The 23,211-nt window shown below is 43.0% G+C and overlaps 1 protein-coding gene across 1 annotated transcript in view; it reads left to right on the top strand.

The window, feature by feature from the left end:
- The window catches only part of CCDC18 (coiled-coil domain containing 18), a 66,067-nt gene that overhangs the window by 17,486 nt on the left and 25,370 nt on the right, over positions 1–23,211 (top strand). The window contains exons 10-21 of the mRNA XM_030571875.1: positions 349–452; positions 589–749; positions 1,716–1,936; positions 3,467–3,577; positions 4,542–4,673; positions 5,479–5,613; positions 6,573–6,650; positions 8,494–8,610; positions 15,271–15,438; positions 15,934–16,076; positions 17,416–17,579; positions 22,268–22,481. Coding sequence (XP_030427735.1) covers positions 349–452; positions 589–749; positions 1,716–1,936; positions 3,467–3,577; positions 4,542–4,673; positions 5,479–5,613; positions 6,573–6,650; positions 8,494–8,610; positions 15,271–15,438; positions 15,934–16,076; positions 17,416–17,579; positions 22,268–22,481 — 1,748 coding nt within the window. The remainder of the gene's footprint in view (positions 1–348; positions 453–588; positions 750–1,715; positions 1,937–3,466; positions 3,578–4,541; positions 4,674–5,478; positions 5,614–6,572; positions 6,651–8,493; positions 8,611–15,270; positions 15,439–15,933; positions 16,077–17,415; positions 17,580–22,267; positions 22,482–23,211) is intronic.

Here is a 23,211-nt window from a genome sequence, read left to right as displayed (position 1 = left end):
CTTAAGTGAAAAGTTCAAAACAAGCTCAGCTTTGGAGTCATTACTGATACTTCATAAGTGTGATATTTAATGGCTAAAATTTTCAAATTTGAGTGTCTAAATTTAAATGTAGACATCTAAGTATATGACCTGAGTTTCAAGGTGCCCATTGCCCACAGCTCCATTTGATGGGACCTCTGATGCTTACCCCCTCCAAACATCACTTTTTTAAGGACTCTATGTATAGGTACCCAGTTAGGCCAGGATGGTCAAATCTTTGTGCCTTGCAAAACATTCTGCTTGTACAGTATGTGAATTTATCATAGAAAAAGTTTATATTTTCATTAGTTCTTTTTTCTTAACTTGCAGTTTAAATTGCATCAGTCGAAACCTCAGATGGCCAGTTCCTCTGCAAAGGAAGCTATGTATGTCTCTTGTTGCGAATCAAACAAATCCTTGATTGCAGATCTAAGGTATATTTTTAAGGGCCCTGAATTATAGCAAGACTGTAGAATAGTATTTAGGAGGTATTGCTACTGGCAAAGAGAGAAAAATACTTTCAAAGAATACTTTTTCCCATAACATTTTATATCTTTTTCTTTGTGCTAGAATAAAACTGGCAATGAAAGAAGCAGAAATTCAAAAGCTTCAGGCAAACCTAACTGTCAGTAAAGTAGCTCAACATCTTTCTAATGATTTTGAGGGACAAGAAAGTGGCAGATTACATGGCCTAGAAACAGAACCTGTAAAATTGATTGGAAATCAAACAGGTGAGCATGGTGAAAAATAGTGCACTTAAAAACTATAAAATTCCTTCTGACATAGTTATTTAAAAATGACTGCAGAATGCGAGTTAACATTTTTGTAGGTTTTAATTTTGCTATTTTAATATTTTCTGTAATAAGATAACAGATGCCCTTATGGAGAGCAAGGGTTTAGCTACTTTGGTATTTATCATAGTCTTGAGGCTCAATGTGCATTTTAATTTTTATTTACACCTCTACCCCGATATAATGCGACCCGATATAACAGGAATTTGGATATAACATGGTAAAGCAGCGCTCTGGGGGGTGGGGGTGAGCTCTCTGGCGCGTCGGCGTGTTAAGTGTGGAAGGCAAGCGGGTGGGCAAGCTGGGTGAGGAGGCGAATGGGGAGGTGAGTGGTAGACAGGAAGGGGATGAGGAGGCAGGTGGACAGGAAGACAGCGAGCAGGAGAGCGGCAGTTGGACAGACGTGAGGAGGACCACGTTATATCGGGGTAGAGGGGTGTGTATTTATTTTATTTTAATGGGCTCTCCATGACTTGCCCTGGCCCCAGACTCAAAATATGTTAAAAATGGATAACTTAAGTTTCTCCCTTTTCTGGTATGATGAGGTCTCCAGTTCTTCATTTTTTCCTTTGTTCTTTTTCTACCGTCATTAGGGCGCTTCAGCTCTAGAAAAGTAGGATTGTAGATTTCTGATTGCCCTCAGTGCTGCACAATAAAATGACTTCAGGTGTTCATTCATAGCAGTGCATTTTGTGCTTTTTCTCCCAAAGCCTAAATATAACCTCCACAACAGGCATTGACTTCTGAAGGCAAAATTTTCTGAGGTTATTCTTGAGCCCTGGGGCTCCTATGGTAGCTTAACATGCTGCTGTCAAACTACTTGTCATCATCAGGCATGTCTTTTTACAACTTGATTATCTCTAATTTTAATTGTCCATCTAATAAATAAAACTTTTTTTAAAAAAGAAGAGAGAAAATGTCAACAATGGAAGCTCATCAGTAAACAGTTTGAAAAGGAGCGTCAAAGATTCACAAGAGAGATAGAAGAGTTACGTGCTAAGCTGTTAAAAGCAGAAGAGGAGAATTCTTCTTTAAAGACCAGCATGGCCCAGAGAGCCAGTCAGTTTCAAATTATACAGGAAGAACTACTGGAGAAGGCTGAAAAAACTACTAACTTAGAGCGAGAAGTAAGTTGTTAGGAGAGCTGAAAAGTGTATCACCTTTGATCACTGAATTAAATGCAATAATTGACACAATTCCCCTTTTTTGAAAACTTTCATTGCCATGTTTGTTTTCTGATGCAAGACTATTTGGAGAGAATATGAATTAGATTTATTGGGGGTGTAGGAAAATCTGGAGGTTCAGGTTATAAAGCTGCTGTGTAAATTGCTGCTATTTTGATTGTCAGGGGGTGCCCTCTTGTGGTAGACGTGTGTGAGTGATTGAGAGAGGGTGGGGGGGGGAAACAAAACCTACTAGTGCAGGGGCAGGCAAACTTTTTTTTTTTTTGGCCTGAGGGCCACATCGGGTTTCCAAAATTGTATGGAAGGCTGGTTGGGGGAGGCTGTGCTGCCCCAAACAGCCAGGTGTTACCTGGCGCTGCCCCCTATCCAACTCCTCCCCCATCCCCCGCTTACAGCCCTCCCAGGACTCCTGCCCCATCCACCCCTCTCTGTTGCCTGTCCCCTGAATCCCCTGCCACCCTATCCAACCCCTCCTCTGATTCCTGACTGCCCCATTCAACCACCTCTTCTCCCTGACCACTCCTGGACCCCCTGCCCCGACTGCCCCCACCACCCCTTCCAACGCTCCATCTCCTTCCTGACTGTCTCCCCTGCCCCTGGACCCCTGCCACCATGTTCCCTGCCCCCTTACCAGGACTACAGCCGTGCCGCCCAGAGCACCAGGACAGGCAGCTGCGCCATGGTGCAGCTCAGCACACTGGGTCGGGCAGCGGCTATGCAGCTGTGCTGCTTGGTCACCCAGAGCATTGTGCTGGTGGCGCTGCAGGCTGAGGTTGCAGGGGAGGGGAAACAGCGGGGGAGGGGCCGGGGGCTAGCCTCCCGTGCAGGAGCTCAGGGGCCGGGCAGGAAGGTCCCGTGGGCCAGATGTGGCCCGCGGGCTGTAGTTTGCCCCCCTCTATAGTAATGGATATCCAAATGCTGAGTATGTATTTAATGAGAAATATGCTGAATATTTGCCAGAGACCAGAACTATTATTAGATAATCACAAGAGAAATTAAGGCAATGAAAGCTATAACTCACCAATGGCATTAAACGCATTAGCATTCAAATTCCTAACATGCCTATATCCAGTTTCAGCATAATTTGTTTTGTAATGGCTGTTTTAATGACCCCAAATATTATAGATGTCTAACATCTTACTCACTATTGTGGCTTTGTAATTATGGTAAATTGCACACATTGAAGGTAAGTTGCCTTAAAATTTATTTTCTGTGTAACTAATAAAAAGTAATAGTTAATAACAAGTCTGTTTTCAAGAAAGCATTGACAAATAATTGAACAAACCTTAAATCAGTTGTCCTACATAATCTTTTCCTACCATACTGCTCTTAGCAGGCTGTACTTACACTACATATGCACCATTATATAAACATCACAGTTAGAAAAATATACACATGCATAGGTCTTTATAATCGTATGTTTAGGAAAGAAAAATAATCTCTTTTAATGGTTTATATTCTGTTTATTTTCAGATAACAAAGAAATCCTCTCAGCTTTCAGTACTTGAAAAGCAGTTGGAAGAAAAGACAGTTGCTTATTCTGCTGCTACTGCAAGGTGTACTGAGCTGGATCAGGAGCTCATAGTAAGAAATTTTCATTGAGAAGTGATAATTGTGTAAAATCACACAATTTTGGTGTGTTACTATATATTTTTAGTTATTATGCTGGCATTATACATGTACAAACCAGATAGAGTGCAAGATCTCTTAGTACAGATCACACAATTTTAATAACCCAAATAATCTTGCTTTAAAGAGAATATCCTGGAGTTTTTACCCTTGAACACCCATGAAAATTCTTAAATGTATATAAATAGTTTTCTTTATATTACATATGGAATGAAATCCAGGCCTCACTGAAGTCCATGATGGTTTTGCCAATTGCTTCAGTAGCGCCAGGACTTTACTCATATTTTTTAAATCCAAGAAGCAGTCACTTTTGTAAGTATATAGAAATATTTTTTTTAATTGTCTTTCTACAGTTTTTTGCATTATAGGAAAATATTTGTCAGTTAGAAATATTTAATGATTGAAAATCCAGCTCTTTCCTGTACTGTTACATTTGAAAAAGAATAACAGTGCAAAGTTATTAAAATATTTTAGTTTTTACATGCTTAAGATTACTCTCTTCACTTCCTTCATATTTAATATTCACTGCTGTCAAATTACTTTATTTTCTTTTCATGGCCTCATGACATTCTTGTAAGAGTAGGGGTTTGCCTTGGCATCCTTGGCCAACATTTTCCTTCACTCACTACTGTGTGCTGTCATCTGTACCAGTTGTCCATCAGACAGCTACCCTCCATGTCTGAGATGGCTGCATTTCAATGGTGCTCCATGTTTACACTGTACTTTGTAAAATGCTTTGAGATTTTACGGGGTAAAAAATGCTATATAAATGTAAAACAATATTAAATTCCAATTTTATCTATTGTTCTTATGAGTCTGAGACTTTCATACTTCCTTATTGCTTACACAAAAAATAACTCATTACCTGATATCAAAAGATCTATATATTCTGATTAAGGATTTTAAAAAATATTTCCAGGAAAAGAATGGCCAGATTCACAACTTGGAAGCAAATATCAATGAAGAACATGAGCAAGTAACTATAGCTTTTGAAAAAGCAAAGTTAATTCATCTTGAACAGCACAAAGAGATGGAAAAACAGATTGAAATAGTAAGAGATTATGCATTAATGTGTGTGTCATATATATCTCTAATGTTTTCTATGTAAATTTAATTTCCGTATCTTCATTCCTCGGTAATTCTGGGGTTAAAAAGTTCATGGTATCTCCTCCATATACTCCCTCTTTTTAGCATTCAGCATTATAAAGACTGTCCCCTGGAGACTTGTGACTCTCTTCTCTGCCATGTAGAAGTGAGAGTCTGACACCTCTATAACACCATCACCCCGCTTCCCTGGACCCCAGGAAGACCTCTTTCCATGGGTCATTAATGTGGGGAGAAAGTGGAGACTGACTTGAGCATCTCTCCTCTGGCCATGAGGAGAATCCCCAGTCAAAATAATACAGCTCCAGGCAGTATTTTCTTTCCCACTGAGACAGAGTGATCTTTGATAACGTTCCTCCAATTTTTTTAGAAACATTTAATAACTTTCACATGACCTTTTTTGAAACTGAAACCCTTACTGCTTGCAGTCATAGAAGATTTCATGTCATATTTTGCAAAAGTAGAGTTGTATGTCTTGTTGTCTTGACCAATTTCAGCATGCAAAGTAACTATATTCTGCCTATGTTCTTCTGTTGCTTTAATCAGTAATGTAATTTTTATACCTGTTCCTAGGTTGTATGATGTTGCTGATGGCATCAATATGATCATTTTGTGTTCACTCTAGGGGTGACTGCTTTTTGGTGGTAAATGAACCAAATGGAACCATATGTGTAGATGGTTTTAAATCTCAAAAGAGGCTTTTATAAGAAACTACATTAAAACAATAAATAATGGATTTTTTTTGTGTATAGCTTCAGACTCAGTTGGCTATGAAACACCAGCAAATTAATGAGCTAGAGAAGACAATGTCTGTTTTACAAGAAGATATTGTATGTAAACAGCGTCACCTTGAATCATTGGATCGACTGCTGATAGAAAGCAGAGAGGTAATATTGACTATTAATTCTGTCTAATAGCAAACCAAATGTTGGTTGACTAGTTTTTAGAGATGAAGGGCTGGGTTCTTTCTCTCAATTTTGCTGGGTACAGGAAAGATAGGGTTAGACAAAGATCAGTGGGGTTTTTTGTTTTTAAGCCATCTTTGCCTGCTCCCTAATTCTGGCCTCTGTACCTGTTGCAACCTAGACCAGTCCCAGAGCTGCCCTAAATTGCCCTGACTTTAATGACCCTCTATGGCTTTTATTCCAGCACAGAATAGCACTCGGGTTACATCCTGACTTGCATCTCAATGTGCCTCCTCCGCTAAGGACAAGGAAGGAGGCCAGCATAGAGCCTTACATCTGCTCTGTGTCAGGTGAAGAACTATCCTATAATTAAGGCCCTATATAACTTGCGATGTTGCAGATTGTACAATATTAGGCTTCCATTGTACTTTTGACAGTGGGAGCCTGGCCACACCGGGGCTGAGAGCAGGAGCCCCTGCTGTCAGCCCAGGGTGGCCAACAGTGGGAGTGCCCACTCTCAGCCAACAATGGAAAATTGCAGAACAGTAATAATGGGCTTTATTATCACAAATAGTAAGGGCCATTATTACTTTTCTGCAATTTTCCATGGCTTGTCTGCAACTCAGCTGCAATATTTTTGATTATCATCCTGCAGTTCAAGTAGGGCCTTTCCTATAATGAGAATATTCTACAGGAGGAGCCTACACTCTCTCTTTATAGCCTCTTTCTGCCATTAGGGAAGTGTAAAGGGACCACAACGTGACGGAATCAGGGCCAAATTAATTAGAAGTAAAATGCATGTTAATACAGTATAAAGACAAACATTTTTTATCACTAAACAAATATGTTTCATTTTCTAGTATGCTGGTTTCCCATAGTATAACTTTTGTATGTTCAGTTATATTCACATCTTGTCTCCTTTGGTAAATCTATGCAAACAGGAAATGAAAAAACAAAATACCAAGAAAGAAGAAGCTTTGAAAATGTTGCAAAGCCAATTAACGGAAGAAACAATCAAAGTAAGTATGATTTTTCTTGTTTTTGATTAATACCTTTTTCTTTTTTGAATTGCCGTATTTATGTAACTCTTTTCCATTCCCTCTAAGTGAGACATCTCCAAGTTACTTATAGAGCTCATGTAAATGTTCCAAAAGGTATCATTATCTTCCAGTCCTTCTTTCATCCTTCATTTAAGAATGAACAAACAAAAGAGAAATATTATAGTGAAACCTGCTTTAAGTGACTGCTGTATGTACCAACAAAAATCATTTGCCTGGCTAAGATGCTGTCATAGTACAAGTAGAGCAGAATTGGAATTGCTACATTTGGAGATAGTTTTGGGAGTCTCTAAAGACAAGAGTGACGAATAAGGGTCTCTTTTTTTTTTTTTCAGGTTTCACTATAATATTTATTTTAGGCTAAATAGTAACTGTAAAAGTAAACTGACTTCTTCAAACTCTTTAGCCCGTTTACTCCTTCTACTAGTGTCTGTCTGGCAAGTCTCTTCAGTGCAGTACTGGCAACAGTAGTTTTGCTAAGCAATGCCATCTTGTGCTGTAATACCATTTGAATTCATAACCTAAGATTGATTGGGATGAGAAGCCATCCAAGAATCATAGATTATTAGGGTTGGAAGGGACCTCAGAGATCATCTAGCCCAACCCCCAGCTCAAAGCAGGACTAATCCCTAAATGGCCCCCTCAAGGATTGAATTTACAACCCTGGGTTTAGTAGGCCAATGCTCAAACCACTGAGATATCCTACCTATTGTCTAGGTGCTTTAAGAAGTGGTGTTGGTGATTCAGTAGGTGGCTTGCTTCCGTCCGAGTTTGTACTGAACCAGTGGTCTGTTACTGTTACTGGGTACTGCTGCCAGTGGTATTTTTCAGGTGAAATATAAAATGAAAGTCCCTGACTACTTCTAATCAGAGATAACTTGAAGCTTTTTTTCCCACCCCCCCCTTTAAAAAAAAAAAAAGTGTGTGTATGTAACTTCATGGTCTTGTAAAATTCTAGTGTGGAAAACTGCAGACTGCCTGTCTGAATTTTCCACTGCTGTTACAATTTGATATGGAAATCTTCACTTCGTTCCCAACACTTTTTAATGTTACAATTGCTGCATTTCACCTCAGAGATAGTTGCAGTTCCTAGTTATTGCTGTATATAAGTTGTGTATCTAAGTTTGTGATTTCAGGGTGCAAGTCCAAATTAGTAGTAATGTAAATGTAAGATACATTTGTTAAATTGTCAACATCATCATCATGCTAGCTGTTTTTATGTTTACTTGTTTTTTCCCTCCTGATGAAACTCAGGAACTGCAGTCTCAATGCAGAAAATAAAAGTGGATTTGCTATTTTGTAATCACACAATAAAATATTTTGGTTTTAGATATGAATCTTTTTTGAGTGTTGACTTGTCATAATTTACATAAGACTGTATCATTCTCAACCTTATGAAGGTATCCCATACATAAAGCTGGCATTTTATAGCCTTTTAATCTCTTCCTCTGTAAATAATGTACAAGTGAATAGCTGACTAAGTATTGTGAATACATATATATAATATATGTCCTTAAACTGTAGCTGATGACAGATATTGTAATGTCTTTGCATAATTGATGATCTCTTATGACTTAAAAACATACATTTTGTAAGTTTTTGTATGAATATTTTTCATTATTTAAATGTTATGTTAAAAGTAAATTTCAGAGAAATTAAATATTTTTTTAAATCCATATTTGTAGTTATATCACACACAATGGCAGAATTAACAAGCAGATTTTAATGAATTATTTTAGACTTCTTGATCAACTCTGAACAACTAGTCATTACTTATTTTAAATGGTCTCTTACATCTAACTAGGTCAGACAACTAGAGTCAGCACTAGACATTTGTAAGGAAGAGCTTAGATTGTATCTGAGTCAATTAGAAGAAAATAAGGAGTCATTTGAAAAGCAGCTAAAGAAGAAGTCTGAAGAGGTACACTTTAATTTGTTTTATTAACTTAGTTTTTCTCTGTTACAGATAAAAACTGGCGTTATCGGTTATCAGATATTAGAATTTTGTGCCTAAAAGAAGGATATAGTAGGCAAGGAGAGGTGAACAATGTAGGTGAAAGACGTGAACAGTAGGGATTGTGAAAAGGGCCAAATTTTTGTGACAAAGAGGGAGAAGCAGTAGGACTTTGTGAGAGTGGATGTGGTTGGTGAAAAGTAGTAGTATCCAATATAAGAGAGTTATTAGTAAAGCCAGAGAAGCAGGATCAGGAGGAAGGATACATTCAGTTAAGGAATGACTAAGATTGAGAGGGCTATTGCAGTTGTGTTAATGTTTAGCTAATCAAAAGCAGTTAGTGAGGTGACTTGATTGTAGTATAGGTATAGGGGTACTTTCATGGCGGGGGAAAACAGGTACTAAATGGCTCTTTAAGTTTGTGGTGAAAAGCATAACAAGAACCAGTTGTTGGAAATTTAAAGCCAGACAAATTCAAATTAGAAATAAAGCACAAAATATTGCCAGTGAGTGATTTAATTATTGGCTCAAACTGCCAAGAGAAATGATGGATTCCTATCTCTTGGATGCCTTCCTGGAAGATACACTTTAGCTAAACACAAGTTATTTGGCTCAGTATAAGAATAACTGGATGAAATTTTATGGTTTGTGATACACAGGATGTCAGACTAGATGGTCTGTTCTTTCCTTCTGCCCTTAAAATCTATAACTGATATCTAGAGATGGGGATACTGGATAGTGGGGCAAGGTGACAGGTAAAGATTGGTAATCATGGCCAAGATATTCATCAGTGACTGGTGATAATAGGTGCCTCCATATTTGGGTGTGCAACTTGAGATGCTTTAAAAGGGCATGACTTTTCAGAAAACATTGAGCATCCAGCCCCTGAAAATTAGGCTCCTTTAACATGTCTCAAATTAGGTACCGAAAGTCACTAATCATTGTTGAAAATCTTGGATCATTTGCATATAGGTGGTAATTGGAGGAGAGGGGAACAGATTGAGTTTGCAAAAATAGAGAAGAGCAGAGGAACCATGACAGAATGTGAAGGCGAAAATGAGCCGCTGAAGGAAGAGAATCAGGAACCACAAAACTGCAAAGCCAAGAGAGAATAGGAAGCTGAAGACGACGAGTGATCAACTGTTAATTTTACATTACCTCTTTTTTTTTATATGGGAAGATAACCTATAGATAAGACCCTGTGGAAATCACAGATTTTTGTTTGTTTTTGTTTTGTTTTTGTTTTTTGTTTTTTAATCCTCAGCAGCGTCACTGGTAAGTGTTTTGAATTTCATGGGATGTGGACAACTGCCAAGCCTCCTCCTGCCCCTGAGAATTGCTGCAATTTTTTTCCCAACAGCAAGGAGGCAGAAGTGGCCATCTCAGCTTCCACTTCCCTGCTAAGGCTGCTTGTGTAGGGTTAGCAGGCTGGGAGGTGGCGGTGCCAGTCCTATCCTGGGGAGTAGGAGGGATGGTAAGCCAGAGGCCATTGGGGGGTATCTCACCAGATGGCGCCAGACATCCGGCCCAGCGTGGTCCAGGACAGGGATTGTAAACCTGGTTCGCTCTGCACTCAGCTCGCATCCAGGCTGCTGCTGCTGCTTCTTGGCTGGCTGGCTGGTGGGGAGATAGGAACGGGACAGCCAAAATGCATTTCTTCTTTGAGTGATTGCTCATGTTTATTCCACAGTAGATGTGCATGCTCTCCATGTGCATCGGTGCTGGAAGTTTTTCCCCTAACAGTACCCGTAGGGAGTGCTCCTAGTGACCCCTGGAGTGGTGCCTCTATGGTGTGGTATAAGGGGCGCTGTGCACACGCCCCCCCTCCTGTTCTTTCTTGCCGCCAGTGAAGGTGCATCAGAACTGCTCTGCTCCAGGAAGTCTGCAGCTTTCCTCTAGAACTCTTGTTCGTTTGTAGTAGTAGTACCTGTAGTTGAAGTAGTTTAGATTAGTGTTAGTTTAGCTTAGTTTAGTGCACCCGGGCTGGGGCATGCTCCGGGCTTTAAATCGTGCAACACTTGCAGGTGGCCGATGCCAGTAAGTGATCTGCATGTGGACTGTTTACGCTGCCTTGGGGAAACCCATCTCCACGATTGCTGCAAGATTTGCAGATCTTTCAAGCCTTGGATCAAGAAAGAAAGAGACATTCGGCTCTGAGCCATTCTGATGGAGCTGGCGTTGACCCCAACTCTAGTGCGCCACTCCGAGTTGGCGCTGGGCATCGCGGTGTCGGTGTGTGGCGATCCTTCAGTGCCTCCTGTCCCCGGGGCACACCAAGAAGGCTAAGAAGAGGAGCAAGACTGGGGGAGAGACTAGACCCGCGTTGGACAGTTCTCAGTCCCCATCGGCCTCCAGACCTCCAACTCAGGTTGGACAGAGTAGCCTGGCCCAGTCAGCGCAGGCTTCTCTGGATGTCCGGGTGCCCTCCACGCCAGAGGCCCTGCAAGCAGCTCGGGACGTTATGTCCCTACCGGTACCAGGGGCACTGCCACCATTGGCTCCCTGGTCCAGAGGCAAGCCACTGCTTGGATCGCTGCAGTTGCCTCCTGGTCAGTACCATTTGCGTTCGAGGGAATGTTCCCGATGCTGTTTGCTGCTCAGTGACCATCCCATGCATAGTCCATGCCAGTCACCATCGACCCCCACAAGGTTGTCTGACTGGGTTCTGACTGACAGGGGTTCCAGACACCGCTCTGCCTCAAGGGACCATAGACTTCGCGAAGGGAGTGGGCCCCGTTGAGACAGAGACAGACGGCACCAGAGGTCCTCGCCTCTGAGAGGCTACTGTAGCCCGTCATGATATGGGCATTGATGCTGTTCCTGTTCATCCTCTTGCTCCAGGACCCTGATGCGACACCGCTCCCACAGTCCTGGGCTTCGATCGCTGGTGCCTCGCCAGCGGATCTGCCCATTAGAGCTGATTGTGGAGCAGCTGCTATCGGCGGTAACGTTCCTCCATGTTGGGATCATGCTGTTGTGGTTGGAACCGTTCCCGATGCCACTGCTCCTCCCAGTCCAGGGACAGCGGCAGATTGTATGCTAGCCCAGCCTCCCTTTGTAGTCGTCCAGTCAATGGGACAGGCTAGTCAGGCTGAACAATGGCACTGAGCTGCTCGGCCAGCACTGTGGTACCAGTGGGCTCTGTGGGCCCCGATGCAGACCCCAGTGGGGGCTCACTTGGTGGCCGGAGCACTGGAACAACCGTTGGCCTCCCTTTCCCAGCATTCCAGAAAGGAGTTGGTGGGACGTGCATCTTCGGTTCTGTGCCCAGAGGGTAACCAAATGGTGGGACCTCCAGTACCGGTTGGTACTCAGAGTACCATGCCTGCATCCTCACCCTCCCCTGATGAGGCGATTACAACCTCTCCTCCTTCTGTTCTCCCTCTCTAAGGCCAACCAGGAACTATTGAAAAAAGTGGCATCAAGTCTCAGCCTTCAGGCCAAGGAGGTGGAGGAACCCTTGACTCCCTCTTCAATGTCTTATCGGCCTTGGTACTGGGCAGGTGCCCCTTCCATCCACGAAGGGGTGGTAAGAATTTCAAATGCCTTGTGACAAACCCTGGCTTCCTTGCCCCCCATCTCTAAGAGGGCAGAATGGAAGTACTCCCTTTTGGCCTGTCCACTGCTCCCAGGGTATTCACAAAGTGCATGTCTCTGGTGGCAGCCTACCTCAGGCATCCTGGGGTCCAAATCTTTCCCTATCTGGATGACTGGCTGGTCAAGGGCAGCTCCCAGTCACAGGTGCGAGATCGTGTGGCGCTCCTCCTGCCCATGTGTGCCACCCTGGGCCTGTGAGTGAACGACACCAAGTCCATGTTAGTCCTGGTACAGTGCATAGAGTTCATCGGGGCAGTCCTGGACACGATGTTGGCCAGGGCCTCTCTCCCACTGGATAGATTTGAGACACTGAAAGGTCTTGTCGACACAGTCGCAAAGTTTCCCGTGACGTCAGCCAGTGTGTGTCTCCAGCTCCTTGGTCACATGTCAGCATGCACATATGTGGTTCGCCGCACCAGACTCAGGATGAGGCCCCTCCAGCTCTGGTTGGCCTCGATGTTCTCCCAGGCCAAGGACAGGATGGACACGGTTCTCACTTTGCCCGAGCCAGTGACTGCCTCCCTGCAACAGTGGTCCTCCCTGGAGAACATGCTCCATGGCGTCCCGTTCAGGGACATGCCCCCATTAGTGGAGCTGGTGGCAGACATCTCGGACCTGGGGTGAGGAGCCCATGTGGGGGACGTTCAGACCCAAGGTCTGTGGTCTGCACAGGACCTTGCCTTGCATATAAATGTCAAGGAACTCAGGGTGGTCCGGCTGGTGTGCATGGCCTTCCCCTCACAGCTGGAGAGCAGAGTGGTCAGGGTCCTCACAGACAACACAGCCTCGATGTTTTACATCATCAGGCAAGGCGAGGCCTGCTCCTCTGCCAGGAAGCCTTCAGGCTGTGGGACTTCTGTATAGTCCACGACATTTGCCAACAGGCCTACCATGTACTGGGCATCCAGAACTTGCAGGCAGATCGTCTGAGCCGAGACTTCTCCTCTCACCATGCGTATCTCTACACCCAGAGGTGGTACACAGATTTGCCAAGAGTGGGGAACTCCCCAGGTGGACCTGTTCACGACTCGGCAGAATCGCCAGTGTCGTCAGTTCTGCCTTGGAAGTGGGGGGGAGCTATCTCCGATGCCTTCCTCCTATCCTAGTCAGGCCAGCTTCTCTATGCCTTCCCCCTCAATCCTGCTGATCATCAAGGTCCTGGAAAAGATAAAGACGGACAGGGCCTGGGTCCTCATGATTGCTCTGATGTGGCCCAGACAATGTTGGTATTGGATCCTCATGAGCCTGGCAGTCGCCCTGCCGTGGCCGGATGCCATCCCGCTCGGACCTGCTTTCCCAGGACCCAGGGCCATCTCCTCCACCCCAGCCTAGCGGTGCTCCACCTCACGGTGTGGCTGCTCAATGGCTAGGCCGGGAGGAAAGAATGTACTCGGAAGGGGTTCAGTGTGTTCTCTTGGAAAGCAGGCAACCTTCCTCCACGTGTGGAGCCTACTTGGCAAAGTGGTCTCAGTTTTCCCGATGGGCAGCTGAGCAGGACGTTTCCTCTGTGGCTGCCCCGATCCAGCTCATTTTAGACTATCTCCTTCACCTTAGAGCCCAAGGCCTGGTGCCCTCGTCCTTCAAGGTGCACTTGGCGGCCGTATTGCCCTTCCACTCACCGGTGCAGGGGCACGTGGTATTCTCCCATGCTATGACTGGCCGATTCCTTAAGGGATTGGATTGTCTCTTCCTGTACGCTAGGCCCCCAATCCCTCAGTGGGACCTGAACTTGGTGCTCGTCTGGTTGATGGGTCCCCCCTTTGAGCCATTAGCTACATGCTCCTGGTCGCACCTCTCGTGAAAGGTAGCCTTCCTGGTGCAATCACGTCAGCTAGACAGGTCTCGGAACTCAGGGCCCTGACTTCCGAGCCCCTATACATAATTTCATAAGGATACGGTCTAGCTCCGCCCACATCCTTTGTTCCTCCTGAAGGTGATCTCTGCCTACTGCGTGGGTCAGGAAATTTTCCTGCCCCAAGCCCCATGCGTCCAGTGAGGAATGCTGCCTCCGCACGCTGGATGTGAGATGGACTCTGGCTTTTTACCTGTAACAGACTAGGCATTTTTAGCTCACGTCCCCAATCAGGACGTTTGTAGGGCTGCCACATGATCCTTAGTTCATACGTTCACCTCGCATTATGCGATCGTCTCTCAGACCAGGGAAGACGCTGGGTTTGGAAGGGCTATGCTCCGTCCCGAGACTGTGAACTCCTACCCATCTCCAACAGATATAGCTTGGAATCACCTACTGTGGAATACAGAAGACCAATCACTTGAAGAAGAAAAGACAGTTACCTTTTCTGTAACTGGTGTTCTTCGAGATGTGTTGCTAATGTCTATTCTACATCCTGCCCTCCTTCCCCACTGTCGGAGTTGTCTGGCAAGAAGGAACTGAGGGGGGAGAGGGCGCAAAGCAACCCTTATACCATGCCATAGATGTGCCACTCCAGGGGTCACTGGGGATGCTCCGCTATGGGTACTACTAGGGGAAAAATTTCCAGCACCAGTGCATGTGGTGAGGATGTACGCCTACTGTGGAATAGACATGAGCAATACATCACAAAGAACACCAATTATGGAAAAGGTAACTCTTTTATTAGGAGCCTTGGAATCCCTTTTCCCCCACCCTTTCCTGGCCCAATAGTCACCAGTAGGTCCAGGGGAAACACTGTAGGGCTGGCTGAGGAGCTGAGAGAAGGATGCACTGCTTAGCACACAAGAAGGTGTGTGAGAGGGCCATGTCCTGGGGCAGAGATTGGGTGTGAAGGATCCGTTCCACCCCCCCACCCTGATCCCACACATCTGCCTATGCTCCAAGCAACAGATGCCAGTCTCAGCTCTTTGCCAGCCAGTGCTACAGTGTCTCCCTGTTATTCCTCATAATAGATTTCAGTAGAATTGTATGTTTGTTTTTGCATTATGGGTCTGATCATCCTCTCACGAAGAACAATAGGATGACCGACTTAAATGGAAGCAAGATAAGGCATATATATCTTTGTTTCATTGTAAAGAAAATTAATGTATTTTCAGGTGCACCGGTTACAAAAAGAAATAAAACAAAGAAATCATAATCTTCAGGACACCACTGAACAAAATGTCCTCCTACAGCAAACTCTGCAGCAGCAGCAGCAAATGTTACAGCAGGAGACAATTAGAAATGGAGAGCTAGAGGATAGCCAGATTAAGCTTGAAAAACAGGTAAAGTACATTCATAATGAGAAGAATTAAATAGTATAGGTAAGCATAAATATTTAAATATATTTATATGGAATTGCAATATCTGTCTATTTGATAGCTTACTTTGTTTATAATCTTTTAATTATCAGATGTAATTGATATAATTATTATAGTAGCCTGAGTGAATAATGAAATGAAATGCTACTTAATTTCAAGTGGAGTTGTGGATGCTCAGTACTTTGAAAATCAGGCTGTAGATGTATTAAAAAGTAATACATCATAATAAGAAATTTTGCATCTAGTTACTTTTGAGGCACTTATTAAACTGATAAGAAATAATTTGTTCTCTAGAAGTACCTTTGCAGATTTCTGTTTGATTTTGGGATCTAACCAAAGAAATTAAATATTTTTAACTTTTTCATATGTGATTTTTTTTCAAGAGGGAGATTTATATTCTTTTATATATATTTTAACAGTATAAATATTAAATACCTTATTAAATACAACTATAAATAGATATCAAAACTGGAGCAAGAGCTTCAAAAACAGAAAGAAAACTCCGAAGAAGAGTTGAGAAAGGCAGAAGGAAAGCTCCGTATAGCCTCTCAGGAAGCAGATTTAAAAAGACAGAAGGTGGCTGAACTTACTAGCACAATTGGGTATGTGTAGAACATTTTTTTTTTTCATTTTGGTGTATTCTGAAGATCCAGTATTGTAAAACTACTAAAAAATTGTATCACTAAATGTGATGCTTTTATTGAAAGGACTATGTATTACAGGTACATGTAGCTTTAGAATAGTACTTTGGTCCTGATTCATACTTGAATATTTGCCTATTTGTAAATATGTTAATAATCCCATAAACCTTGTTGAATTCACGTCTTTATTTCTAGCTTAAGGACACTTCTATTTTTTGTTAATTTACAAACAGATATCCAGGCTTAGTCCTTCTGTGTGCCTCTATTCAGGAAAGCGTCCTTATTCAGGAAGCGTGCATAAACACACTAACTTCAGTTTTATGCCTAAAGTTAAGCATGTTCCTAAGTGCTTTCATGAAATTGGGGCTTGAGTTGGTTTAAAAAATAATATTGTTGATGGTTTTGCTCTTGGGATTGATCACTCTCCATCCCGAAAATAATCTTGGCAATATCAGAGAAGCAGAAAAGCCTTATAAATAATTTAAGGATTTTTAAAATCTATTTCTTTCTATTTGTACAGTTTCGACTAAGCCCTATCAGAAAAAATATTTTTACAAAAATTAATATCAACTGTGTCCTTCTAAAATGTGGCTTTTTTCTGAATAATATCTGTGAAAAGGCATCAGTAGGTTCCCCACTTATTGTTTTTCATTGATTTCATACCAATGTGCTCAATTTACAAATACAAGTATAAGGATGAAATAAAATGAATTTGTAAATTTTCTTTTGGGGAAACTGTACAGATCTGTTATCTGAAATGCAATTAAAACAATACAATATGTTAAAATGATTTGTTTAACATAGTACTGTTGAAATGGTATCCAACTCATAGAGCGTTGATATGCTTCAGCCTTTGTATAAATTTCTCTGCTTGCGTTCATTGCATACACAAAGCATTGAACCAAGTAAGAAAATAGCAATCTGTCCAGGGTAACTGGCCCTTTCTAGGGAAGATGGGCTTAGCTTCACCTCTGGGTAATCAGCTACCTTCCAACTGAGGCTTTGGGATAACGGGTCAGGTGATAGTCTGAAGAGCACCTGCTCCTTGTAAAGGCAGCCAGAGCTCAGTTGAGCTGGTGAACTACAGGTTGTAGACAGATTCTTGGAGGAGGAGCAGGGGAAGAACCCAGCTATTAGGTGACTCCTAGGCATATGGCCTAGTGAGTGAGAACTGCAGGGAGCAAGAAGGAGTCTCTGGGGTAGGGCAAGGACTTGGAGGGTCACAAAAGTGAGGGAAATGTTGTCTTTATTATTCCAATTGTGATTTGTTAATTCTGTTTCCTTTTGTGTTTTTGTTCAGGCAGATTAAGCTGGAGATGGATCAGTGCAAAGATGATCTAATTGGTATGGAGAAAGAACTAGTGCATTTAAGACGAGATGGTGAAACTAAGACAGTGCAGCTAAGTCACTTAGAAATGACTTTGGAGGACACTCAGTCAGAACTAAATAAAAAAACGCAACAAGGTAAATGACTTACTATGTGTAAAAAAAAAAAAAAAAAAATTCATCTTTAAGGTTTATTTTTTTATGCTTTATGTATTAAAATAGATTCTCCTCCTTCCCCACTTGTTTTGTAGTTAGTTGCAAGGGACTCAGCATATGACTGTTTTGACTTTTCATAATCTTGCAATTTGAAAAGATCTGGGTAGTAAAATGTTACTTGGGCTTCTTCATTTTAGATGGCCTCTACATATTCCCACTTGTGGGGTGTGCCCTTCCCCCATGGAGCCTTGGTTACATTGAGAATCAGTGTCACCAATTATCAGGCTACCATGGCCTAATATCAGCTTCAAATTCTTTCTCATTCCAATAAAGATCTTCTGTCATGGACATGAAGATATTGAACAAGTACATCAGAAAATTCAAATTCCTACCGTATCTCTGTAAGACTGGCTCAGGTCTCTTGTCCCAATCTTGGTCCAATTTCATTCTCCAGATGGACACCAGTTTCTTATGATTGTATCCAACTGCTTAATCCCATTTGTTTCTATGCCCCCTTCATCAGAGTAATGACTGATCACTGCTTGTAGCTCTGGGTCCCAAGGGCAGTCCCAGGTGCCTACCCGTGACTGACACACTTCTTCGGCAGTGGTACCCCACACTTGGGCTAGACCCTGTAATCAGTGCTGCAGCCCACGTGAGCCCCTATTTGCTTAGACATATTCTTCCCCAGAGTTCAACTGCCTGTGGGACCTCTGGTTTCCTAGTTACACCCTTCAGGGACAACATGGTAGTAAAGCAAGGCACACAGACTAAACAATAGAATTTTTATCAACAAACACTTTTTGCTCTTAAAAAAGAACAAGAGGGCCATAGATGGATTGCGTTTAAGTGTGTGTTTGTTGTTTTCCATCTATCTCAGTTGATTTCACCACCCTTGTAAGTCCTGGGTGTGGTCTGAGTACTTTGGCCAGGCAGCCCTTCTGGGCCTTCTTGGCCTGACTGTCTTGTTTCTGGATTTCCTTAGAGAATGACCACTTCTTAAAACTGACTGTCCCCCCTGGGTCCCCATGTGCTGCAAGGTTGGGATGGGGAGACTCCAATTCCCACCCCCATCAGCTTTTGTATAAAGAGATAAATATTCTAAATCAATGGCCCTGCTGGTAGAAAACCCATTGTTCCATTAGGGAAGAGCCATTCAATGTCAGTGGCACTTGACTGCTCTGTCACAGCTTCCCAGCCATCATCCGTTCACTAGGTATCAAATATCAGCTACACAATGAAGGTTACCCTCATAAATGGCTATCACAAAACAGGATGGAATTCATAAAGTATATGTGGGGTTTTTTTTGTTTTGTTTTATGTGGGAGAAAATCACTACCAATGCAGAGTCTCATGTTTAGGTTTCTATGCAACACTGATAGGGTTAACTGAGACATTTAGGAAGGCATCTAAACTGTTTGTAGCCATTGAGGATCAGTGTGAGGGGAATGCCATTTCCACTTAGTATCTGTCAAAATGGATTAGATTATGTACCAAGATGTGTTGGGCTAGAGGACATAGGATTCACTCTGTTAAGATGGTATTAATAGCCTGCTTCTGTAATATTGTCATCATAGAAATCTGCAGGAAATTTTCTTGTCACATTTATGCAGTACTGCATACTCAACAGCTTGGTATTTAGATCAGATACATACTTTGGGAGGGCAATTCTGGAGCTCCTGCTTAATTAGAACTTCTGAGCCTGCCTTCTTAGGGGTTATACTGTTTTCCTAAATATGGGAGTTTCGTATATGCAGAGGTCAACTCAAAGAAAGGTAGATTTCTTAACAATAACTGTTGGTTCTTTTGAATGTCCATGTGGGTCCCACTGTAGGGGCGAATGAGCCTATGTACACAAGCTCAGAATCTTTTGAAGAAAATGTCCATCACGGCCATCCATGCATCCTGTTCCTTCTCATGGCAGTTCAGCTGTGACCCTCCCTCAGGCCTGGTCTACACTACACAGTTTGGTTGACATAAGGCCGCTTATGTCGATTTAATTATGTCAGTATATACACTACAGCCTTGCTCCCACTGATGTAAGTGCCCTACTGCACCAACATAATAACTCCATTTCCACAAGAGGCATAGGGCTTATGTTGCTGTAGTTAGGGCAACACAGAATCTGTGTAGATGCTATGTTCCTTACATCTGCTATTGTCGATCTTGTCAGTTTCATGGCCATGAAATTGACAAGAAAGCCAAGCTACTCCCCATTCCCCTGGAGAGTTGGGCAGCTGGACCCGCCTCGCCCCCGGAGTGAGAAGCCCTGGCAGTTGGACCCCTGCCGGGAGCTGGACAGCTTCTTCAACTTCATGGCTGCCCACCTCCCATTCCCCAGGGGCAAGACGCCTCAGACAGCTTCCCCCTGCTCTCGGCAGGGAATGGGGAGCAGGGTTGGGGCGGTCTTCTGGGAGCCTGTGGGGCAGCCGGGCTCGTGGTAGACAGCTGCCAGCGGAGCAGAGAGACCATGCTTTCTGCTCCGCACACTCCCCCTCTTTGGATGGTGGAAGCGCTTCTGGTGAGAATGTGTACCACTCACCCAAGGAGAGTAGTGTGGACATGCACCACTGTAGTAATAACTGCAGTAGATGTAAGTCGACCTAATGAAAGGTAAATCAACCTACTAATGTAGACATACTCTCTGTTCCCTCTTACTGCCTGTGGCATCAAGATGGCACATTAAGTCTGCTCTTCTGTTTCAAATGCAATATTTTTGTGAAGAAATTCTCTTCACCCTATTATTAAAAATTATTTTCTTGTTGTTTTAATTGGATAGTCTGTCCCCCTGCCCCCCAAAAAAGAAAAGAAAGATAGAGGAGACACTCTCCAATATTTCTTTGAACAGCTGAGCAAAGCACTTAATAATGGTAGACTCTAAACCCATGGGGTTTATAACCTGTCCTTTGTGTGATGCTCTTATGCCCTTAATTGATGGGCACAACGGATCTCTTTTCTGCCTCAGGGAAGGACATATCCCTAATAGATACTTTTGGAGCATTCATTTGAAGGTAGCATCTGATCCCAGAGAAGAGAGGTCCTCCAAGCTGGAGTCAAGGGGACTATCTTTAATAGCTGTCCTAGTAACTGGGTAACAAGGCACCATATCTCTGGTTCTGCCAGGGAGAAGAGGCCTAAAAAGTACCAGCATCATTGGCACTGGTGTTGGCGTTCTCACTGACAACCTCATCAGCACCAATGACCTCAGTGCCAGCACCAACCCCAAGACAGAGAAACCTTATGCCATTCACTTTGGATGCCAAAAGACTTACAGTAACTCCCACTAACGTTGTAGTTATGTTCCTGAAAAATGCAACTTTAAGTGAAACGATGTTAAACTAATCCATTTTCCCATAAGATTTAATGTAAATGTGGGGGATTAGGTTCCAAGGAAAAACATTTTGGGCAGACAAAAGGCATTATATACTGTATAGTACTGTACTGTGGTTGGGTAGTGCCCCGGCTTATCCCACACAGGCACAGCCCGCTGCAGGCAAGAATGCTAGGAAGCACCTTCACAGCGGCAGCTTCTCCGGAGAACAGGTGCTGACTTTGCCAGGAATGCTCCAGGCCTGCCTCTTCCTGTCCCCACTCCATTCCAGGCCCACCTCTTCCCACCCCCACTCCACCTTCTCTCCAGAGCATGCTCCATTCCCACTCCTTCCCACCTCCCCAAAGTCCTAAGCGCCACCAAACAACTGTTTAGCTGCGCTTAGGACTTCTGGGAGGGAGGAGGAGGAGCGGAGACGCGGAGCTTCCCCACTCATCCCCTCCCTCCCAGCACTTGTTTGGCGGCGCTTAGGACTTTCTAGGAGGGAGAAGAAGAGTGGAGATGCAGCACTTCTCCTCTCCTCCCCCTCCTTCCCAGAAAGTCCTTAGGGGAAACACTGGGAGTGAGGACGAGGAGGTGAAGAAGAGGAACTTGTGCAGTGCTCCCTTGTAAAGTCACTGCTCTTCACAGAATCTTACAAGCAGTGGACAGAGCAGGCAGCCAAACAATGTTATAAGGGAACATTTCACAACTTTAAACGAGCAAGTTCCCTAATTGAGCAGCGATGTAACTTTGAAACAATGTTAAGTGGGAGGATGTTAAGTGAGGAGTTACTGTATCTGCACCATGTGTAAATGGAGCTCAGAGCAGAAAATGCACCCGTTCCTCAAGGAGGACTTTAAGTTTTTTCCCTCTTTGATATCAAGAAACCTTTTATGCTCTTTTACAGGAGCACAAGGAGCCACAGGGCACTCGTGGCCCCCAAAGCCCCAGAACATTACTATTTAAAACATTCTGTGTTTGCACACAAGACGTACACTGACTGTGGTATCCACACTTACTACAACATCTCTGCCAGTAGAATAACCATTCTTTCTTTGAGTGTTGCCTCTTCATTTTCCCACTATTCACTTACTTTCACTTCTTCCTCAGAATTCAACTCTCTTAAAGACCAAGTTTAGCAAAACGAAGTGAAGAGGTTGGGGAGTGCACAACCTTCATAATGTCACAGAAGGATTGGTCATGCAGTCTTGATTGGGACTCAGCTTTTCTAGAATGTCCTCAAAGCTCAGTGACATTGGGGTTGGGTGCGTACTGCAAGTAATAATATGTAGAGGCAACATTTAAAGAACCAGTTACTGGCAAGTACCCTTTTTTTCAATTTCTATTCGCATAACAGTGAGTGATCTGGAAGATAAACTGCTTCAGAGTGAGACTGGGCAAAAGGATGCTTTACACAGAATAGAAGAGCTAGAGGCTGAACTACAAAATGCCCATGGAGAATTAAAAATCACTTTGAGACAATTACAGGAACTGCGAGATGTGCTACAGAATGCACAGTTCTCTCTGGAGGAGAAGTATGCTGCTATCAAGGATTTAACAGCTGAACTTAGGTGAGCTAACTCCTATTCAGGTCTTGAAGACTTAATCCCAGTGATTTTTTTTGTTTTAGGAACAGTGAAGCATGTCTCTTTGTTTTGATGGTGCTTTCCACCTTTTAGCAGCCCCCTATAATCTGGTGGGGGGGATATATATATAAAATTATTCATGGTCTTTGGATAACTTAAAGTAGCTCTTCAGTTTATTTTGTTTAGTTTCTAAAAGCAAAAATACTAACATTAAAGTATTTTTTGGGAATGCCTTAAAAATAACAGTATAGAGGCTCCTGGACTTACGCAAGCGTTCTGTTCCAGAACACCTTGTGTAACTTGAATTTTGCGTAAGTCGGAAGTGTATACCAGACAATTATGCCGAAAAAAAACCCAACAAACCCTCCTATTTCTAGCTTACAGAACTTTTTCTGTAAGAGCGGATTTGCGTAAGTCGGGTTTGCGTAACCGCGGGGGGGCGTCTGTAATAAAAAACCTGTTAATATATTGCCGAAGTCCAAAGCTGTTAAGTGACAGTCTTGTACAGTACAACTGTTTAACCTTTACTATAGCAAATTAATGAAACTTTCTAATATACACTTTTTATTGCAATGTAGTTCTGATAATGAGTGAAATAATTTTAATAGAAACGTTAGTGGTAAATCTCCATTCTGAAGATGGTCATGAAATGCATTCAGGTTTTTTTACTCAGTTCAAAGTTTACCTATATTTTAAAATAATTAAAATAATTAAG

The sequence above is a fragment of the Gopherus evgoodei genome, chromosome 8 (assembly GCF_007399415.2).
Source record: "Gopherus evgoodei ecotype Sinaloan lineage chromosome 8, rGopEvg1_v1.p, whole genome shotgun sequence".
Lineage (NCBI taxonomy): Eukaryota > Metazoa > Chordata > Testudines > Testudinidae > Gopherus > Gopherus evgoodei.
The sequence above is the reverse complement of the archived record's forward strand: the minus strand, read 5'-3'. Positions and strand labels throughout refer to the sequence as shown.